Source organism: Dermacentor andersoni, chromosome 5 (assembly GCF_023375885.2).
Source record: "Dermacentor andersoni chromosome 5, qqDerAnde1_hic_scaffold, whole genome shotgun sequence".
NCBI lineage: Eukaryota > Metazoa > Arthropoda > Arachnida > Ixodida > Ixodidae > Dermacentor > Dermacentor andersoni.
This window is the reverse complement of record NC_092818.1, coordinates 72000310-72019484: the sequence shown is the minus strand read 5'-3', so window position 1 is coordinate 72019484 and position 19175 is coordinate 72000310. Positions and strand designations below refer to the sequence as shown.

Below are 19175 nucleotides of genomic sequence, written 5' to 3'. Positions count from 1 at the left end.
CGCAAATTGAAATGAATATTATAATTTTAATGGCTATATCTAGGCGCAGAGTAAGCTCGAGTATAACTGTATGCACAATGCTACAGTGCGAGGGCTTAAACATGTAGATTTACAAAATTTGCATACAAGTGCCGCTTTGGAGCAATGGCTTCACCGGTTCGGCACCATAAAATATGCAGAGGTTGATTTTTTTTTTATTTCTGTACTGTTCATCTGGCTGGAAAAGGAGCGTAGCTGTTTACATGCGTTTTTGCGCAGGCACAAGAACTGTCGTTACGTGTAGCTAGCGTCATGGCGATATCTGCGAACTATTCAATTGGGCACTCGTGATATGGCATATCCGACAGGGTTTGGTGGTACGTATATTTGAAGAAATAAAGGTAATGAAAGAACAACAGCTGCAAGAAATCAGTTCATGCTAAAGCGAAGTGAGCCGAGACTTGACGCTGGCAATTTCTTCTTTTTCCTTAATTATGGCGCAAGTGTTTTGGCAGCGCGGGTCTATCCCACCAAAAGGTCAGAGGTATCCGCCGATGGAACTACACGAGCCGGATACAATTATAAGTCTGTCAGAAAAGCAAAAAAGTAGCAAAAACAAAAGCTCTAGCAAAAGAGGCCACACCATAGGGGACAGGCTATGCGCTCACATATCCTATCCGCCCACGCAGCACGGGCCACATTTCTCCTCGGAGGGGGCGCAGTAATTCCCTCCACCGACTCTTTTTCTCGAAGCTATGTATACATTATGTTACATGCTATCCGGTTTGAGTTCAAGTATGTCAAGCACAGTGGCATTCCGTTCTAAAGGTTTGCTATTTCTTCTAGGTATCTGCAGACACGGACGTTCCCTTCTCCTGCTGCAGACTGACGAGTGGTATCTCGCATGCTTCGAGTGACCGACACCGCCGGCGCCATATGGCTCTGGATGTTTTGCCGCCCGCCGTTAGTGTGCATGGTGGTGCCTACCGAGTTTATTACCTGCCCGCCGAATCGCCCACGTGGCAACGAACAGGTGACTACCATATCCGCCGCGGTGACTGACGTTGAGCAAGATTACATTAGGAGTCAGCGCTCTCCTGCTGTCATTTTTTTTCCCTGCTCATTTCCGGCGAACACAAAATTTCGGCGCCGAATCACTTCTCCGACCTTTTATTCGTGATTCTGCCTGTATATGGCCTTGAAGATTTCTTTTCAACAGCATTTGACAGGCGCAATCCACCGGAGCAAGAGATTTTAATTCATCTAGAGGCAAATGAAGTGGTACAACAGGACGGCACGAATGAGACATACGGATGTGAGAACCAAAAAGAAGCAAGCTAGCACCTACTCTTCGCTAATGCATATTCATATAGTAACTCAGAAATATGCACTTATGTACAACACCACTATTGTTCATGAAAGGAGAATAAGTTGAAGAAATATTTTGTCGCAATTATGAAGGTTTTTCTGCCGATATATCTACCCATTAGACTTTTTCTTGAAGCACTTCTTTGATATATTCGACCTCGTAGGATATTTTTATATTTCGATAATGATAGTGGTCTCGTTCATCCGTGTACATCTTTGAGCTGCGATGGCTAAGCAAACTGTAGCCAAGAGTGGACGATGTTGCCCTGTCGCACTTCTCTGCCTGTCTGTTTTCGCGCGCTACTACAGCCACGTATGCTCACCGGCTGGCTGAATTTCCTGCGACTCTGAAAAGAAAGTCCTACGTCGTGCCTGTAAGCGGGTCGACGGCTGCGTTGGGGCGTGCGTTATATTCTAGTCGCCATTTCCTAGGCATTTCAAATACGCTTGCAGCGAGGCCGAATCGCCTTGAGCACCCCTCAATAATGAAAAGAGCCGAAAAGGGAGCCCACACCCGCGTTCGAAAATACACGCGCGTTCTTCGTGCGTTGTGAAGCCTCAGGGGCGCACCTATAAGAGCAGCTCGCCCATACGACAGCTGAAAACGGGACCCGGTGGTGCGCCGCCGACGTGTAATGCCGCGAGCGCAAAGCAAGGCAGCGAGCTGGAGGGCTTTTCTGCCTCGCGAAAGGAATTCAAGCTCTGCTCCTTTCGTTGCTTCGCCGCTGCAATCTAAAATGGAAGCGCGGCTAAGTGTGTTCACTTGAGCTTGCAGTTAGCTCTTCTCCCCCAACCCCATTCTCGTCGTACCCCCCCTCCCGCCCCGACGAAAGTGATTTCGCGTGAGACGGCTTAGCTGAGAGGGCGCCCTGACGAATTTGACCTTTTAACAGTCGGCGCATTTTTTTTTTTTTTTACATTTTCTGTCTGTCTACCACTGCGCTAAAGTGCGGCAGTCTAGCACGCGGCACGCGTCTTTTATGTGCGAGGTGATTCCTTCACCGCGAAACAACCGCGTCACTTGTTTCGTGCTGTTTTAATTTCTTTCCGGCAATCGTCGAAAATTCTCCGCGACTGCCGGGGGTCGTAGAAGAGATGGAGTGCGCCTACACGAGCGGAGATGGGTATTTTCTGGCAGGTCTGCAGCTGCATGCCTCTCCCTCTGCGCTGCGAGCCGTCTCGCAGGCTTCTCGTGATGGACCGACGGCGGGGCGGCGTCACACTTTTGCGCGCCACTGACCCTGGCGAGGAGTTGGAGCGAACTTTCGCGGAGAGCTATGGAGCGTGTGTTCCCCACCCCCGCAATCTCCGCGCATCTATGCGCTTGGCCGCGTGCTTGCGTTTATTTGTGAGTGCGTCTGTTTACGCGCTCGTTGCTGTGTGCTTGAGTTCTGGCACGTGCCAGCGTGCATATGGGCTTGCGTCCGTGTATGCACACGTGTGCGCGCGCTCGTGTAGGCGCCTTGCTCGGTGATGCAACCGCACTTACTGTTAAATTTGTCAACAGCCCATGCGCACCTAATGTACGTTACCCCTAGGGATGACTTCGCGATCACTCACTAAAGAAGAAAAAAATAGGAAGGACAGATAGATGTCCCTAGCTATATCGAAGCTATATCACACATATGTATTATGTGTGAAGCCTTACTTTTATTATTTACGCCTTGCCGCAAATCCTCCCCTTGCCCCCCCGCCCCCCCGCTAAAAAAAACATTTATCTGTTTTCATTGATTGTCCCGCTGTGCTCATCTTCGTTTCTATAAATTAAATGAGCACCCATCCCCCTCCACACACACGCCAGCATAAACAAATGGATACACACAAAAAAAGTTACGTAAAAGACAGGGAACAGCACGGGCACTGCTCTTAAGCTTATCTCTTTACCTTATCTCTTTACCTTCGTGCCTACAGTGCAAGTGAACCTTTAAAAACCGTATCGCTGACAAGACATACTTCAGCACCTGTTCCACCTGTTCCACAGTTGTCAGGAACAGTTGCAGTATTACAACACAATGGCCTACCATCTTTTTTGTGTCAGCGGACTTTGCCCCCTTCAAGCGCACATGTCGGGCGTAACAAGTTGTGGCCGGCTCGCAGCAGGGCGCCATGACAGCGCGTGATGGATCTGACCGAGTGTCTGGCCCTCAGGACACGTGTATTTTGTTCGCTGCGTGAATTTCCTATAACTCTCTCTTCGCTTGGGGAGTCACGTGACCTTTGCGTGACTCGGTCCTACGCCCTCTTGGCTTCCGGCGCGTGTCTACGCGTGACCTGCTTGTTCGATAAACGAATTTCCTTTCAGGCATTATTTTACGGAGTCGTCAGGCTCCCATTCTATCTTGTTCAGCGGTAACGGGATCTTCCTGGCCGTGGACTAACTAATTAGTTTGTAATTAACAACGTATCATCCTCGGTGGCAGTTCCCTTGCCACCATTAGCCAGCATTTCTTGCTTCTCTTGCAGCTACTCTGAAACGCTTCTTCCATAGCGCGATGAGTCGGCGGCCTTGTCTTGTTTTTACATCCTCTTTATTTACAACGGATCTAGAGCTGGGCTACCTTTATTACACTGGGCATCTGAACAGCTCGACAAAAAGATTGAATATAAACCAAGGGCTTTACGAGAACCACCGATGATACGGAAAGAGGTAGAAGTAACGCAGAAAGATTTGTAGGAAGATGACGGGAGCTCAAGCGCGAATAGGTGATGTCAAAGCTCAGATTAAGAGAAAGAAGTACAGATGCATTTACGTACAATCCGTGGAACAGGTAACTGATATTCTGTTAAGGTTTCAAGATGGACCTTCAAGGGAAAGCAAATTCAGTCGAGGAATGCGCTATATTTGGTGATGAGCTTATGTGCCAGGGTGTAGGAGTCGAATAATATATCCCGGAGAAGAGTATTCGGGGATTCTCGAGAGAGGACTTTCTTCTCCACTGGACGTAAAAAAGCCGCGGAATAAGAATATATAAAACCTACAAACATGCACAGCGTTCAATGAGAGCACAGTCACTGCGACGTGTTGTATTCTATGTCTGTGCTTACGACAGAAAGTGCGTTGGTAAACGGCTTGGTAAACGCGCTGTCCTATTGCAATTACACAATCTCTATATCATGGGAAAGTTGTGAAATAGCCTTCGTGAAGTGGCCTTTTGTTCCGCTGTCGTTTCTATTCTCCAATAATAAGAATATGGACGAAACTTATCGCAGATTTGGCCGTCATTTTTATTTATTTGTGTTTCTTTTTGTTAATGCAACTATAAATGAAAATAGATCTTCAATGCTTTACTTAGCTACAATGTCTGTTGCCTTCACGTGGTTGTTACCAAAATTCCAGAAGTATGATTCCGCGAGTTTCGTGTAGCCCAGTGGTTTGAATACCCGACACTCAACCAACAGGATGTGTGTTGGACGCATAGGCTACTAGCCAACTAACAGCATAACCGCAACCTCAACGCATAACCAACTAGCCCGCCAACGTGTTTTAACCTAGGACAAAATGTTTCTTTTTTTTTGTTATTATGCGGCAATGTCCAATGTTTGCGCCAACTTAATTTTTCAATGCGTCGTTTGAGCGTCACAAAGCGATTTGTTGCACCACCCGTGCCAAGCAGGCGCACGCTGTAGGCTTGCGCCTTGCGCTCGTAAGGTATCTAGGCCATCCCCACAGCCTGCGCCTTGCAGGCTACAACAACCATGGCATTGACTAAGTAGCGGGCGGTACATATCGTGCAAACGCCACCGAGCTCTCTGAGAGGATTGCCGTGTGTTGATGATAATTACGACTTCCCTACTCTGGCATACGCTCACATTGGGTGACTGGCCAAGGAGCGGCAAGTGCATTTCAAATAAATAAGAAATAAAGAAATGCATGCATATGTAAGATTTGTCACATTAAGCAGCAAGGGTGGATGAGAGGATATGCATGCTCCAGTTTCGTTTACTACAGCGACGCATAAATTGAAAACCTTCGGTTAACTTTTTCATAAAAGCTTCGCTTCACATAGATCGTTGCTCTCTCTCTCTTTCTTGCTTCTCGTTTTTCTAGTGACCGCGGCTTCGTGCGTCGCTGCGAAGCACAGCGGCGAAAGTAAGATGCGTAGGTGTAAGTTGACACGCACCATTCTCTGGCGCAACTTATCGTTCTCCGAGCTCGTCTGCCATCGGCCAGAGCACGACATCGTATTTCTTCATCTTACTGGAGCAGCTGGTTGTGGCGGAAATAGAGCAAGCAAAGTGCAAAACATATTTCGAAGGCTCCCTGAGGAGGACACTCCGCGGAGAAAAAAAAAAGCGAATGGGCAGAGTTGGAGGCCCCTTGCTTTTCATTACTGTATACTAACACGTCGAGGACGTACTCGCCGAGCATGGGACTCGACACCCCTTGAATGGCCTCCTCGTGCGCGGGAACCGGGCGAGTTGTCCCGCGTTGTCCCTTTAATTAAGGTAATGAACTCGGCTGCACCAGTCGCCTGTGATGCCAGGGAAGCTACCGCGGGCGGTAGCCGCTCAGGTTGGCGCTGTAGAGTCGCCACACGCACAGGCGCTGAAGGCTCCTGCTCCCTCCCTTGTACATGCAAGGCCGGCGGCTGCTAATTGAACTTCGCCAGCGCATACGTGCGACCACACGAGGGGCAGCTCCGGACCACGTATACGTTCACACGAAGCTCTATACGAGGAGGAAGAGGGCACACTTTCTGGACACCGCAGTGAATAAACTCAGCGCATCACTCCATGTGCTACTTTGAGAAGTGCGTGTGTGTGCTTTCACGCGAGTAGTTGCAACTGGTCGGAGCTCGCACTCACTGCGGCCTCCGGTCGACCGCTAATGAAAGAATGCGAGTGAGGCTGGTTGGGCGGTTCAATAGTAGCGCACGCGCGCAGCGCACCCTGCTTCCCGTGGCCACCGCGGGTGCGCCGTTGTCTCAATGAAGTAAGCAAGCAAGCGACGCTTGCTCGTCTCCTATACTGGCACGCTGAAGCACTCGTTAAGGAGGGTAATTAACGCAGAAAGCTGGCCTAGTTGGCGTTAATGCAAATGCGGAGACATAGTTACTAGCGCTAACATGACTAACGGAAGAAAAAGTTGGGACAGGACAGAGCGCTCTGTCCTGTCCCAACTTTTTCTTTCGTTAGTCTTGTTAGCCCTAGTAACTATGTCTCAGCACTCGTTGAGGGCTCGTCGGGAAACTGGCCACGAGGAATAGGGATTACGTGAACGCGGTTTCCGCACCTACGCTGGCAAGCCGGTACGCAAGTGAAGGCATGCCAACGGTCCATAATTGCTTTCAAACGTGTTATCTATGCTAAAAGACAGCAATCGCTCAATTAGAGTTTTCTCTATTAAGTAGTCGCACGCACCGGCGCGAGCTCCCGATTGCGTTTGGGCTAGACATGTGCTACACGGCGGCCGCTAAATGGCTGCGTGGTGCGTGTTTTTGCCACAAAACGTTGCGAGGCCTCAACGACGAAAACTGCTCGAGAGTAGAAAATCATGATCGATAAGCAGACCCTCTGAAAGAATTACACGCTAGGCGACGTTTACGGGAAGATTACAACGTATTGGGTATTTCCACTTCTTTTTTTTTTTTCAGCATTGCCTCGCAGCCTGTGCCTAATCACGCATACTTTCATAAGGCGTACACATATGTTGCGGCAACGCGTATTCCAACAAACGACTTTAAACCACTGTTCCGCGCTAGCTTGACAAGCAGCATTCGTTTGCGGAGTAGTGCGCCGTTGCGGTGCATGTGAATGACGCCCCTCAGCGGCAACGCACGGTGACTTATTTACGTCGACCTCGCAGGCCACAGGGCAAGAAGAAGCTTTGGGTGCCATGTCGCACTATAGGCGTGGCTGCGCGCGTTCCCCCTGCCGTGGTGGTCGCACCATGGCCGCCCCCCTCATTTGTCAGTGTCACGCGAGGGGCGGTGCACTTTGACCACGTCGCGAGCGGTGCCGTTCTCGCCTGATTAATACGGACGCCGCTGTCAGGCGCGCGCGCCACTTGAGTTCGACGTCGTGTGGGGATGGGCGCCGCTCGTGTTCACTTTTGTTGCAGCGCCGGCTGGTTGTCACTACGCAAAAAGCGCCATACCTTCGCGAGTAAGCGGCATTTCCATCAGAATTGTGGACAGTGTCTTCTTTATCGGGAGTAAAGGCTTGGGGAAGGAGTTACGGGAAAACTGTAGTGTGAGCGGATTACCTTTGCTTTGCGGACGCTGGAATGACGCGAAATTGGAAAGTGCTATCATGGCGCTGAAAACGTCGCATCTCAGGGACACAATGCACTGACGCTTGTGAGGTAGATGCCTCTCAGGCAAAGAGAGAGAGAGAGAGAGAGAGAGAGAGAGAGTGCGTGCATCAGAACTGTACTCTTAACCGTGCAGCATGACGGTTTCAACCACAATAAACGTTGATTTTTTTTTTTTTTTCTTGTAGTGAACCCAGCTTCAGTAAGTAGCTGTAGTTTTTCGCGCCCTATATGAGCAAGTATTACCCTATTCTATTTGTTGCCTGATAAATAACCAGCAAAAGGAGCACTTTATCATGAAATTGTATAATCGGTGTAATGTATTTAGAATATTCTCTGGTGCTTTGGAGCTCTCCTATGCATCTATAATTTACGACACATTCTACAAAAATTAAATTTTCGTACAGCGATCGCTGTTATGGCTAGGGTTCCATACATTTTTCGTGTCCGTCAACAAATCTGCGTGCGCAAAAACTCAGCTCCCGGATTTCATGCGAAATGGCTTCATCCTATGCAAAAACATATACGTCTTATTACTTGAAAAAGCATTTTCAGTAGATTAGTTATCAATAGGCACCATTTTTCAAGATCAGTAGGCTCTCCAGCAGACTTCTTTCTTTTGCTTGCTTACAGGGGTATGAGCCATGGCTTAAGGGAGTGTGAGCCATTCATTGTCTTAGGTGACGGACAAATTTCTCTTTGGGTAGGCGTAGAAATGCTAAAGAATTTCATAACCGAGGTGATACGAGAATGTGTGTGCGTACCTATCGTCACGACGACCACCCATCGGGACCATAAATGTGTTCGTATCTTTCTTCAAAATTCTCTGTCACCTCTTTGTCGTATGCTAAACAGCTACACCGGTAATCCGCCAACACAGAGTGGAATGACTCATGATTTTTTCCCTTCCTTTTTTTGTTTCTTTCTGTTTGTTGTATACAGCTGGTAACAATGTAGTCCGTTGCATGTGTGCACCTGCACATCACCTTAGCGAATCACTTAAAACACTGCATAACGCACTGCAAGACGAGCCGGTTCTATAATGAAATGGCTCTGATCAAGCATGGACAAGCGTCGTCTGTCACTGTCATGGACTGTTTTCTAAATGTCATATTCAAAAATGTCAGAGCGCCGTGTACGGTGTACAATTACGGGAGCAGTTTCTTACCTCTCTATCTTTCTCGCCCTCGAATTCATCATCGACCCTGACGTTTATCTCACCAGCTTCACTTTAGAGATCTTCGCGCACAATATTTATATGGTCAGATAATTATTTAGTTATACAGAACAGAAAAAAACGCCAATATACTAAAGTGGCAGTCAAACGCGCCTCATTTTTTTTGAGGTGCAACTTAAGTAGGATGTGTAAGTAGAACCAGATAAAGCGTGTAGAAAGGCTAAGCGGTCGCAGCCACAGATTGTGTCGGCAGGCCCTCAGTTAGTCTGTTGATCTCACCACGCAAACAATAATTGTGCTACGTTCGCAGTACGTTTAACCACAATTTGCTTCACATGCATTTTCGCGCGCGTGCACGACGTGAAAAAGAATACTTATTACAAGGTGCTCTGGAACGTAAAATTGGTGTTGTCCTCAGGTTTTTACAGTTACTTATGAACATGTACTTGCCCGTAATATCTCAGAAAAGAAAGAAAGAAAAGAATAGTTTGTCTTTCAAATAGAAAATTTCCCCGAAGAGTGAAACGCTGAAATTTTCTGTAACGAGCGGGACACAGATTAACGTTCCAGCTCAAACAACGCTATAATGGCTCGCATGCCCCTTTTTCCGCACGCAGAATGGAATGTCGTTTGGCTCTGCACGACATCTTGTTCCGCGGGGCACGCTTTTAATTTCGGACTTGCCTCGGAGACCGCTGTAACCGCAATCGTTCTTTAATCCTTCCGTTATTCTAGGACCCGGCGGCGGCGCCCGGGATAGTTTATCCTATAATGAAGCCAAGCGCAGCAAATGTTTAAATGCGAAGGCGGAAGACGAACGCGGGGGAATTGAAACGAAAGGAATATACGAAATGGGCAAACGTCCGCTCATTTAGGGGGCGACGGTGCAAGAATAGAATATAAAAGAAACAGTCAATAAATATAATGAAGTGGAAAGAAGGCAAGTGTACAAAGGCCTCACTGAATATTTACCGAGGCAGCGGTCTCTTGCAGTCGCGAGAGAAGACGCCAGAGAAGTAAAGAGAGAAAGAAAGGAAGAAAGAAAAAAAAAAGAGAGAGAAATGAGTAAATGTTGGCGAGGATTGAACCGAGGATTGAACCGCAAAGGGAGGGCCATACGGGTGAAAGGGGAGAAAGCCCCAGAGCATTTATATGGCAAGTTACGAGCAATAAGGGGGAAATGAGCGAGGAGAGAGAGAGAGAGATGGAGAGACGTTTATACAAAATGAAATGGCGAGGTATTAGAGGACTCTTCTGAGCTTCTTCTGACAGAAAGCGACTCCCCTATACGGAAGGCACGAACGTCGCACAGAGCAATGACAACAACTAAATGCCTGAGCAATGTGCATGGAAGCAGCCGAAGGCGCTATGCGGCAGGCTTGGCCCTACCGAGGAGCGGTGGCTGAACGCTACGAGTTAATAACGCTTGGCCAGCGCCGCTACAGGTGGTCCCAGGCGGCTGGTAATAAAGACCTGCTGCTCGCGAAGATCTCACAGAAAAAATAAATAAAAACAATTTCATGATGTGTGTGTGCTAAATCGTGTCGGCCTCCATCGCGTGTCTTTCCTCAGGCACCGTGCGTACATGAATACCCTTGTGGTCCCGTTGGTGGCCGTTGGTCCTCAAAGACTGCCAGGAGACGTGTGCTGAGGTCGGTGTAAAGGAATTAAGTGAATGTGGTAAAAAAGGTCTTGAAGGTGTGAGAGGAGGAATATGGGGAAGGGAGAAGCGGAGGGGGAGTGAGGTGACGGAATTTTGTGTGCTGAAGACGCGACTCCAACAGAATTTCAACGAAATTCAAAAGAACTAATGCTCCTTTGAGATTCAATTTAGATGCTTTATGCATGAATTAACATTTATTTTCGCGTGAAAGAAGCGCACCTTATTTTCACAATTGAAAGTATTCCGCTGGTCATACAGAGGATGCAGGTTACAGAATATTGCCTTTGCAGAAAGCACATTCATGCAAAGGAAGGTAAACCCTGAAAATGCCAATTACTGGAATCTTCGACAAATTCACGATGAGCACCGAGCAAGGACTTCCTTCGAAGGGTAACCTCGCGACTTCGTATTTTAACCGTATGCTCAAACTTGACTTAGTCACATTCATCAACCAGTAAATAATAAAATGAATCTTTCAAATGAAAGAGCAATGTATGACGATAGCTTCCGGTTAAATTTCAGCGAACTACTATTACCATGAATGGGAGACGTATTCTCTATAATCATGGCTGATATGGTGTTTTATTCTTTTTTTTTTCACGAGGCACTCAAGGGCATCACTGGCTAGTGGAGTTGCCACAATTGCAATAAGAGCCAATTTTGTTGCAACAACCATATGATGCCGCTGTTGCATTTTCTTAGGGCTTCACGAGTCATTAGCAACTTATATTCTAAAGAGTTTTAGTGAAGGGCCGAATCTCACATAAGGTCAAGTAAGTATGAGGCTTGCGGAATCAGGTTGGTAGGTTCTCGAAGTAGTTCTTATAACGTTACAAGATGTTGTGCAATTAGCTATAATGACCTTGGTGAAGAAATAAAGTTGAACTCTTAAGTGATCTACCATGCTTGCTTGTATCCATTCAACGACAACCAGTGCCACTCTTAGTACCGGAATAACGGAGCGTAGCACACTGAAGCTATGAGAGGGAAATGTTGAAAAATAAATTGAGAATTGGCAAGACACAGCGCAGGGTAGATGCTCTAAAACTGGAACCAACGCATTTCCACCGGAGAAATGCTTTGTACGAACGCATCGCTGTTTTGCTAAGCGAGTTGTGGTCTGCAAAATAAGTTTCATTCTGCGATTCCTTCCTTGGCTTCTATTGATTCTGTATCGATGTTTGAGACTAAACTCGAACTTCTGAATAGCTATTGTTCGTCTTGCGCGTTAACTAACGGTGGCGTCGGCTTTGGCATTATTCATAACCTTAAACTTATTACAGCATTCGGCAGCCTATCTCCAACATGACGCCTTATGAATATGCCTTCTATGTGGAGCGTGCTGTATAACAGGTGCTTTACGTCTTTCCACATGGTAGACAGCAATGCACGTTAACGCTCTCTAAGTTACTTTGCATAAACGTGCATGTATACGTACATCCATGAAGGGAACGGGAAGATTAGTCGGTAACGATTCATGCGTTATGATGAGGCTGTCCACCCAGCTTCCGTCAATAGTACATAATTTTTCAATTTTTTTTTTTTTTTTTACCACCGATATGAGTACCGTAGAATAAATAGGATGGTCTCTATATTTGTTCGACTGTTCAATGAAATGGTTCATTTCCCCTTTGATTTCTGACGTCAATGATTTTTGCCTCTGTAGTTTGTTATATTCTGCGACACAGCCACGTCTGAACAAGTATAAAGTTTTGAACAAATGATAACATAGGTGTCCAAAAGAACGCCAGCTACGGTACACTTTAGAGCTGGTGAAATGTAGGACAAAAACTAATGCTCGCACGGCCAACTCTTACAGGTCACTGACCGGCGAACAGAAAAAAATGTCGCTCAATACGCTCGGCCGTCAAGGCTTTTCGATTGGCCACAGAGTGAAGTTTCGGTGGCATTGTTACGGGGACGGCGTGCAACGCAACTCGCAATTGGTCGCAACTGCTTCGGTTCGAGCAGAGCGAACTTTATTTTTCTCTCCAACAAAAGCAGCTGCGCTTCGGTCACCTGCCTCCAAAGGGGTACACACGAGATAGAATACAGGTCACGTGGAGGCTAGGAGCGCCGAAAGCACAAGTTTCAATCAGATTCGCAAAAAGAGCGCAACGTCTACTAGTCATTCTGACAGATGCGGGTACACGCTCTTGTCTTCGCGCACGCTCTGCGGTGGTACATACTATTACGCCGTGACAATGCAGCGTTATAGAATCTAGAGGTGGGCCGTCGCGATGTGAGGGGCAGGCTCACAGAACTTTTCGTGCATTCGAAGTCTTCTTGGTTTTCTGTCGCTTCGGCTGTCAGTAGAAGCCACGCTTATTGTCATTCGATTCGGCCCGCTTTGTTTGATACATACTAAACAAAGTAGACGTTTTCGCTTGAACCCATTGACAGGATCAGTGAGTCTAATAGAAGGAACAAAGAGGTCATCAATGCAGTAAAAAAGAAGGGTTATCGGTGTTTTGCCCGAAGCCTATTGCCAATCTTGAGGATCACCTACCATACGCCGAGACTATGTAAATGTGCGGGGCAACAAAAAAAAGTATTAATGTACTTAGAAACCACCGTTTTTTCGATGACACTGTCGCTCACATAAAAAAAATACCATACAGCATTTTTTTTTTCTTTTTCAAACAGCTTTTTTTAAAACTTGCAATTGGAATATCCTGCTGCTCGGCTCATCTAGGAGACTTGCATTCAGACACTTCTTCTGCAACAAATATCAGTTTTCAGATAACTGTTTATGAGACTTGCGCTGATAATGTTTAATTATTCATAATGGTCTGCACATTGACGTGACTAGTATTTGTGCGCACCGCGCATTTCGTCGTGTGTGATCTGTTGCCCCAAGAAGTCGATGAAATTGGTTACCACGTAGACGTAGTCCTTACGATACAGTAGGTGCAGAAATGAGGCTGGGCAGTGGCGAAGTCATATGCGCCTAACACAAATCCTGACACTGGGACAAGTTCAGAAATACTAATGTACAAATCTGCTACACGAAGTACATCGCCTGGGACCACCATCATCGTATGCTACGAGACGAAGCAGACTGGAGTACCAATGCGTCTTTTCAGAGATTTTGAGTATGCGTACGTAGAAAAATGGTACAACTCCCGACATTTCTTCCTTGTGGGTCTGACTTCATTCACCTGGCTTTGTTCCTGCAACTGCAATATTTACCTTAAAGTGCAAATTAGTGATGCTTTCTTATTCAGCTAAAATGAACAAGTTGTTTCCCATGCAATTAATGTGCACTTCTAGCACTATCCATTGAATCAGCAGGACTGCGATATATTGTCTGCAAGTTGTTTTCAAAAGTTTCGCTTCACCAGGTAAAACGGAAGCCATGCGCATACTTAACCGCCATGACGCGTTGCTACGCGCAAACGCGTTCCCTAGAGCGCCCTAAACATGCAGGCTTAGTACACAGATGTCGCATTTAGAAAATTGTGGAAGCGGGAGCAACCTTAGACGTAGGCAATGACCTTTGGTATATGTGGCATGCTCAGAATGTGGTATGTTTCTTTTTCTGGAAACTAAATCTCACGTATAACGAAACATACCAAGGGGCTGATTGTGACTGTTTCAAATTATGCATTAGCAGTATACCTTGTTTCTGGGTTTAACAAGTGTGGCGTGCGCGGGATAAAGGCTGAAATATTAATTGGAACCTGAGAACTATTATGTAATTGTTAGGCAAAGTATAACGTGAAATCGCGTGCGCATGTGTGGGCAGAGTGCGACCGGCGTACAACATGTGTTTCGTAGCAAGAGGTACCCCGTGCCGTAAGCGTCTGGCACCGATTCGGAGGAAAGACCCAAGACAATGCTCATAGAATTGTGGCTGGCCCCATCACTCACAGAAAACTTCTGTATTAAGAGAAGCGTTCGGCTGGCGAACAAAAAGCTTAGAAAAAAGAAATGGTAGCAGCTAACAACAAAACTGCCCAACCAGAGCATGCACAGGCATCGCCAGCTTTAGAACAATGTGGCTGCATTATTTTTCTGCGTGTGCGTTAACTTCACTCTCATGGTGCCTCTTCCAGTTCCTTTTCGAGATCGTTTGTGCCGTTATACGCTGTCTAGCTATTTGCCTGTATTCAAAGCAGTTCTCTAGTTGGTTGCTTATATTCCTGAAAACTTGGGTCCCTGCAATTTTCAAGTTCTTATTCTAGCTTTCCCCGACGCATTGATGGGTCTGAAGAGTGCATTTGACAAATATACCACTTACTACACCGAATAAGATGAAACATTTATTAGTTCTACCCGTGCAGGAAACCTTTGCCAAAAGTGAAGCACTTTTCACGCTGCCTTTGGAAGCTAACTGAGAGAGGCTTCCTGTTTCCGCGTTCGAAATGCCTCACTCGCGAAAACCTAATTTAGCATACGCCCATTTCTTTCTAGCAACTCTTGCTGCATAAAGGTTTGATTTGTTGTGAATGCTAATTTCCGTCAAGCAGCGTTGTTGTATCATTTGTGTATGCCCCTAAACAGCCACTGCAGACAGACAAATAATACTGTAAGACAATTTCAAACAAGGGCGACAATAAAAGCTTTCTTCAGTCCATTCTTATCCACAACACTTAGTATATACATAAGGTAGATGTCCGTCCAGCAACGCAATGATTTGACGGAATCGGTTTAAAATTAGGTTGCCACACAATAGGAACGGAATCAGAAAGATGTGGAAAATAAACGATGATTCCGGCAACGCCCCCAGGAAACGAGAGCTCGCCGTTGTAGTCCAATATGCGGGTGTAGGGAAACCATCTAAATTTAGACGGGACGCACTAAGTAAAACCGATCCACCCAGAACACGACTAGGATTTCCTGAAATCTAGCGTACACCACCGAGGGATAACTAAGCTTAAGCCCCGAGAGAGAAACCCACGTGGAAAACGCGCCAACATCGAACCACCCATTGGATTCGACCGTGGCAGCAACAAGCTCACGCAGACAGATGCACACCGATGCAGGCGCAGACATGATATCTTTGCCCGCCTCGCGCGCACAACAGTGGCGTTGTTGGAGAGTGTGTGGACCATTGTAAGCTTTGTAACCTTGAAGCCCCGCTCTTTCCCGACCTGGTGGTGGGGCTGCTCCACCCGGAGGGAGAGACCGACCGTCCAACGGAAAGTCAGTACTCCCGAGTCGGGGCCGGGGAGCGGTGGCGGCGGACGCTGCCGGATGGTGCTGCTGGCAGCCTTCCCTGTCACTTCCCTCCCCCTTGTCCCTACCACCCCCTCCGCAGTCTCCTTTGTGATTCATTCTTCGACAGCTGCGCCCTTTGCGGCCTCCAGGCGACATCGATGCGTGCCGCGCGCCGGAGCGGAGAACGGCTGGATCGTTGAGCGGGCGAAAACGCCTCGGAGGTAAATACTAGACCTCTGCCGCCGCGGCAGTTTTGGCGATGCCGGGCGAGGCACAAAAGGAAGACGTCGTCCCCGAATCTCGTCAGCGCCAGAGGCCAAGCGGACTCCGGCGTTCCTCTCTTGTTGCAGTGGGAGAGCCGCACTGTTTGCGGAACGCCGCTGCGAAGCGGTCGTTGGCGAGAGGCGCCTGTCGCGCGCTCCGCGCGCGCGTTGACAGAGACAAATCGCGCGACGCGGCGCTGTGAATGAACGGCTTCGCAGCAGTCGCCTCCGGCTTCATAGAGAGCGCGCACGGGACGTCGGCGAGAACTCGGCATGATCGAGCTAGTTCTTACTCGCACGGGCACGCGCCGGTTTCACGCTGGCCACGCGTTCATCACGGACGCAAGGAGTCGCTCTCAGCGTCTCGGAATTATAATACAAATGGCGTTTGTGTAGAACAGACGCGCAAATTAGTGGTCTTTACGTCTGCCTGGAATGGTGCGTTCAGTGGATATATTCAAAGTACATCAAATAGACCTGACCAAATAAAGAAATTATTACCGTTATTATCGGCACACTCATGGAGCAGACACCAATTATTAGTACTTTGGGAAAGAACAGTAATGACAATATGAATACCTGAGTTATGTTGATCAGCGTTCCCCAATAATTCAGAAAAGTGTGCATTGTACATGCCTACTATCTTTCGCTGCCTACGCCTGAAGCGCGGCGAAAGTAATAGAAGGCCGATATTTATTAAAATTAACAAGGCTTGTATAAAGCACTTGAATTTGTTTGACTTACGTGCTTAGTGCACGCACTTTCGGGTAATTGCGGCCGATAAAGGCTTCATGCAACGACTGTGCTGGTACTCAAATACGAGACGCTATTACTTGTACTATATGCGAAGAGAACAATAGGAACAAAAAATCGATTTAGTAGCGACTATCATGTCGCAGATACTCTAGAACATAAATATAAACCAAGTCACAGGACTGCTGCATGTCTCACGCAACAAACATTAAATGCTGGTGACATCAATCGGAAGCAGCAGACTCTGCATCGGATGCAAACAGAGCCCCGTGGTTGCGAGTCGGGACTGTCACGCAGACAACAACCGGAGCCGATTTGTGCACGCAGCATATGTGTCCGATGCTGTGCGAGGAGGCGTGCGACCGTCTTAAGTGGTGAGATCCTGTCCACAAGGGCACACGTCCTCATGCCGTTCTTCATGAGCCCCACCAAGGACCGCACAACGATTGCCGCTGTCTTGGTTGCGATCAGAACCCTTCCAAACATGTCTAAATGTTTAGCAGAGTTCGTGTGCCTCGGGTCTGTTTTCACCGCCCTCATCTTCGTAGTCATGTTTACATGTTTGTGTTTCGTCTATAATGCATGTTGTTCAGCGTTGCGCGGGCATACGTGTGAAACTGCAGTCCTCGGCGCTCTTGTGAGCGTGCTATGCAGGCATACTTTATTTTCTTTTTCCTAGCTTTTGATCTCTAGTTCCTGTTAGCCGTACTCTTTGCCGTCCAGGATTAATACACCGACATATTAAAAAAAGCGCTGTCACTCACTGCTCTGCATACTATTCGCCAGCGGCACATGCCCGGAGATTAGCTTGGATTCAAAGAGAAGAAAATTGAGTCTCTAATCATCACTGATCTTGAAATTCGCGGTAGCATGGATATGTCGCCGCAGAAGTCGATAGCATCGACAAAATGTTCGCGAAATATTAAAGGCTGTCCTGATCAGGATAGGTTCGGACGTGCCTGGCGCCTGAACTTACTGACAGGGTCATCGTTCCCTCAATGCATATATGGAACATGATGTAAGCTTCTCTTTAAATTATATATATATATATATATATATATATATATATATATATATATATATATATATTGCTTGAACGAGCTCCCCATTTCGTTCTTCCCTTCTTCGCAGAAACGTTATTAAGTGACATTTATAAGGCCTTTGAAATTCTTGTTCGTTATCCAGTGGTACAGTCATGAAATAAGTATTTTACCCTCTCCTTCCCTTATAGCTCACGGGCGCGATCACTATCTGGATCACACTTTCTAAGCCACACGCTGTAAAATCAGCAAGCAGGGATGCATTGTTGAAGTAAAAAAACAGTCACAAAACACTAAGGACAAGAAGAGAGGTTCACACCACAACGGCAGTCGTTGTGGTGTGAACCTCTCTTCTTGTCCTTATTGTTTTGTGACTGGTTTTTTCTTTCAACTATGTACCAACTGGCCTGGATTTCAACCTTTATGCAAAGGATGCGTTCCCTATGGCATGCGTCAGGAATTATTCACTGCACTTTACTGCGCGCATCAGGCGCTCGCAGCCTCTTCAGGCAAATGTGCATATTCCTCTAATCCAGGTGCCGCACGATATTTTTTCACATGTCCGAATGATTCTATTCTATCTACACATCGAACCGCCACCAAGATTGTTGTTGTACTTGTACTTTAATATGAGCGTCACAGCTTGGACAGCGGCGGAAATGTGCCTTGAGTGTCCTTAGTGAACGGCCGGTGAGAGGATTCGAATCGTAAGCATACCCCTAGCATGGGGATCTTGTTGTTTGTCCCGTAATTTCATTGTGATTACCACTCTGCGCCACTTCGCCAACAGACTCAGCAGTTAACGATTCCGCGCACAAGCTGCACACGATCGGATACGTGAGCGACTCACCTGCATCGGCGGCGATCGCAGCGCAGAGGAGGAGTGCAACAAGGGAGGACGCGATAATCCGAGAAGCCTTCGTTATCCGAAGGAGAAGGCACCGCTGGCGGCGATCGCAACGGCTTGCCATGATTCGATGATCATGCTACGGTCGCAACCAACACCAGCGTCGATTTCCCTTTCTACCACAGATGCCCGGCGGCAGCGTCACGCCGCTCTCCGCCCCACGCTCCGCTGTCCAAACGGCCGCAGTCGCGTGCCCGGCACGTTGTCTTCCGGGGCCAACCGACCGGCACAAGGTAGCGTCGTGTTGACCTCTCGGAACCAGTCGCACTCGCGGCACGCGCACCGATCACTCCTTCGACGATAGGCGCGCGCAAACGGAGAGAGTGAAGAGTGGAACGAACGCGGCACGCAAGCCGTGTCGGTTTTCTCCCGACGCGCCCGTGCAGACGCCTTGACAAGGGATACGAATGCACCGCCTGCGCCGAAGAGCGGACCGCTCGACCGCGGCCGCCGTCGCGATGCCAGCGCCCTGCCGGCAGCAGCGGCGGCCGATGTTCGGAGGTTTCGGAGGAGCGTTGAGCAGAGATGCCCTGGAGGGGCATCCTGGCGCCGGGAGAAGTGGGAATGGGGCGATGCCGAGGGAGGGCAAGGTATTCGTCGGCTTATTCA

The 19175-nt window shown here is 47.8% G+C and overlaps 1 protein-coding gene across 2 annotated transcripts in view; it reads right to left on the bottom strand.

Moving 5' to 3' along the window:
* Positions 1-18964, bottom strand: part of LOC126531976 (roundabout homolog 1-like) — a 113830-nt gene extending 94866 nt beyond the window's left edge. For both annotated transcript variants that reach the window (XM_072288204.1, XM_072288205.1), the window contains exon 1: positions 18510-18964. In XM_072288204.1, coding sequence (XP_072144305.1) covers positions 18510-18630 — 121 coding nt within the window. In that variant the 5' untranslated portion in view covers positions 18631-18964. The remainder of the gene's footprint in view (positions 1-18509) is intronic.
* Positions 18965-19175: the final 211 nt, after the last annotated feature.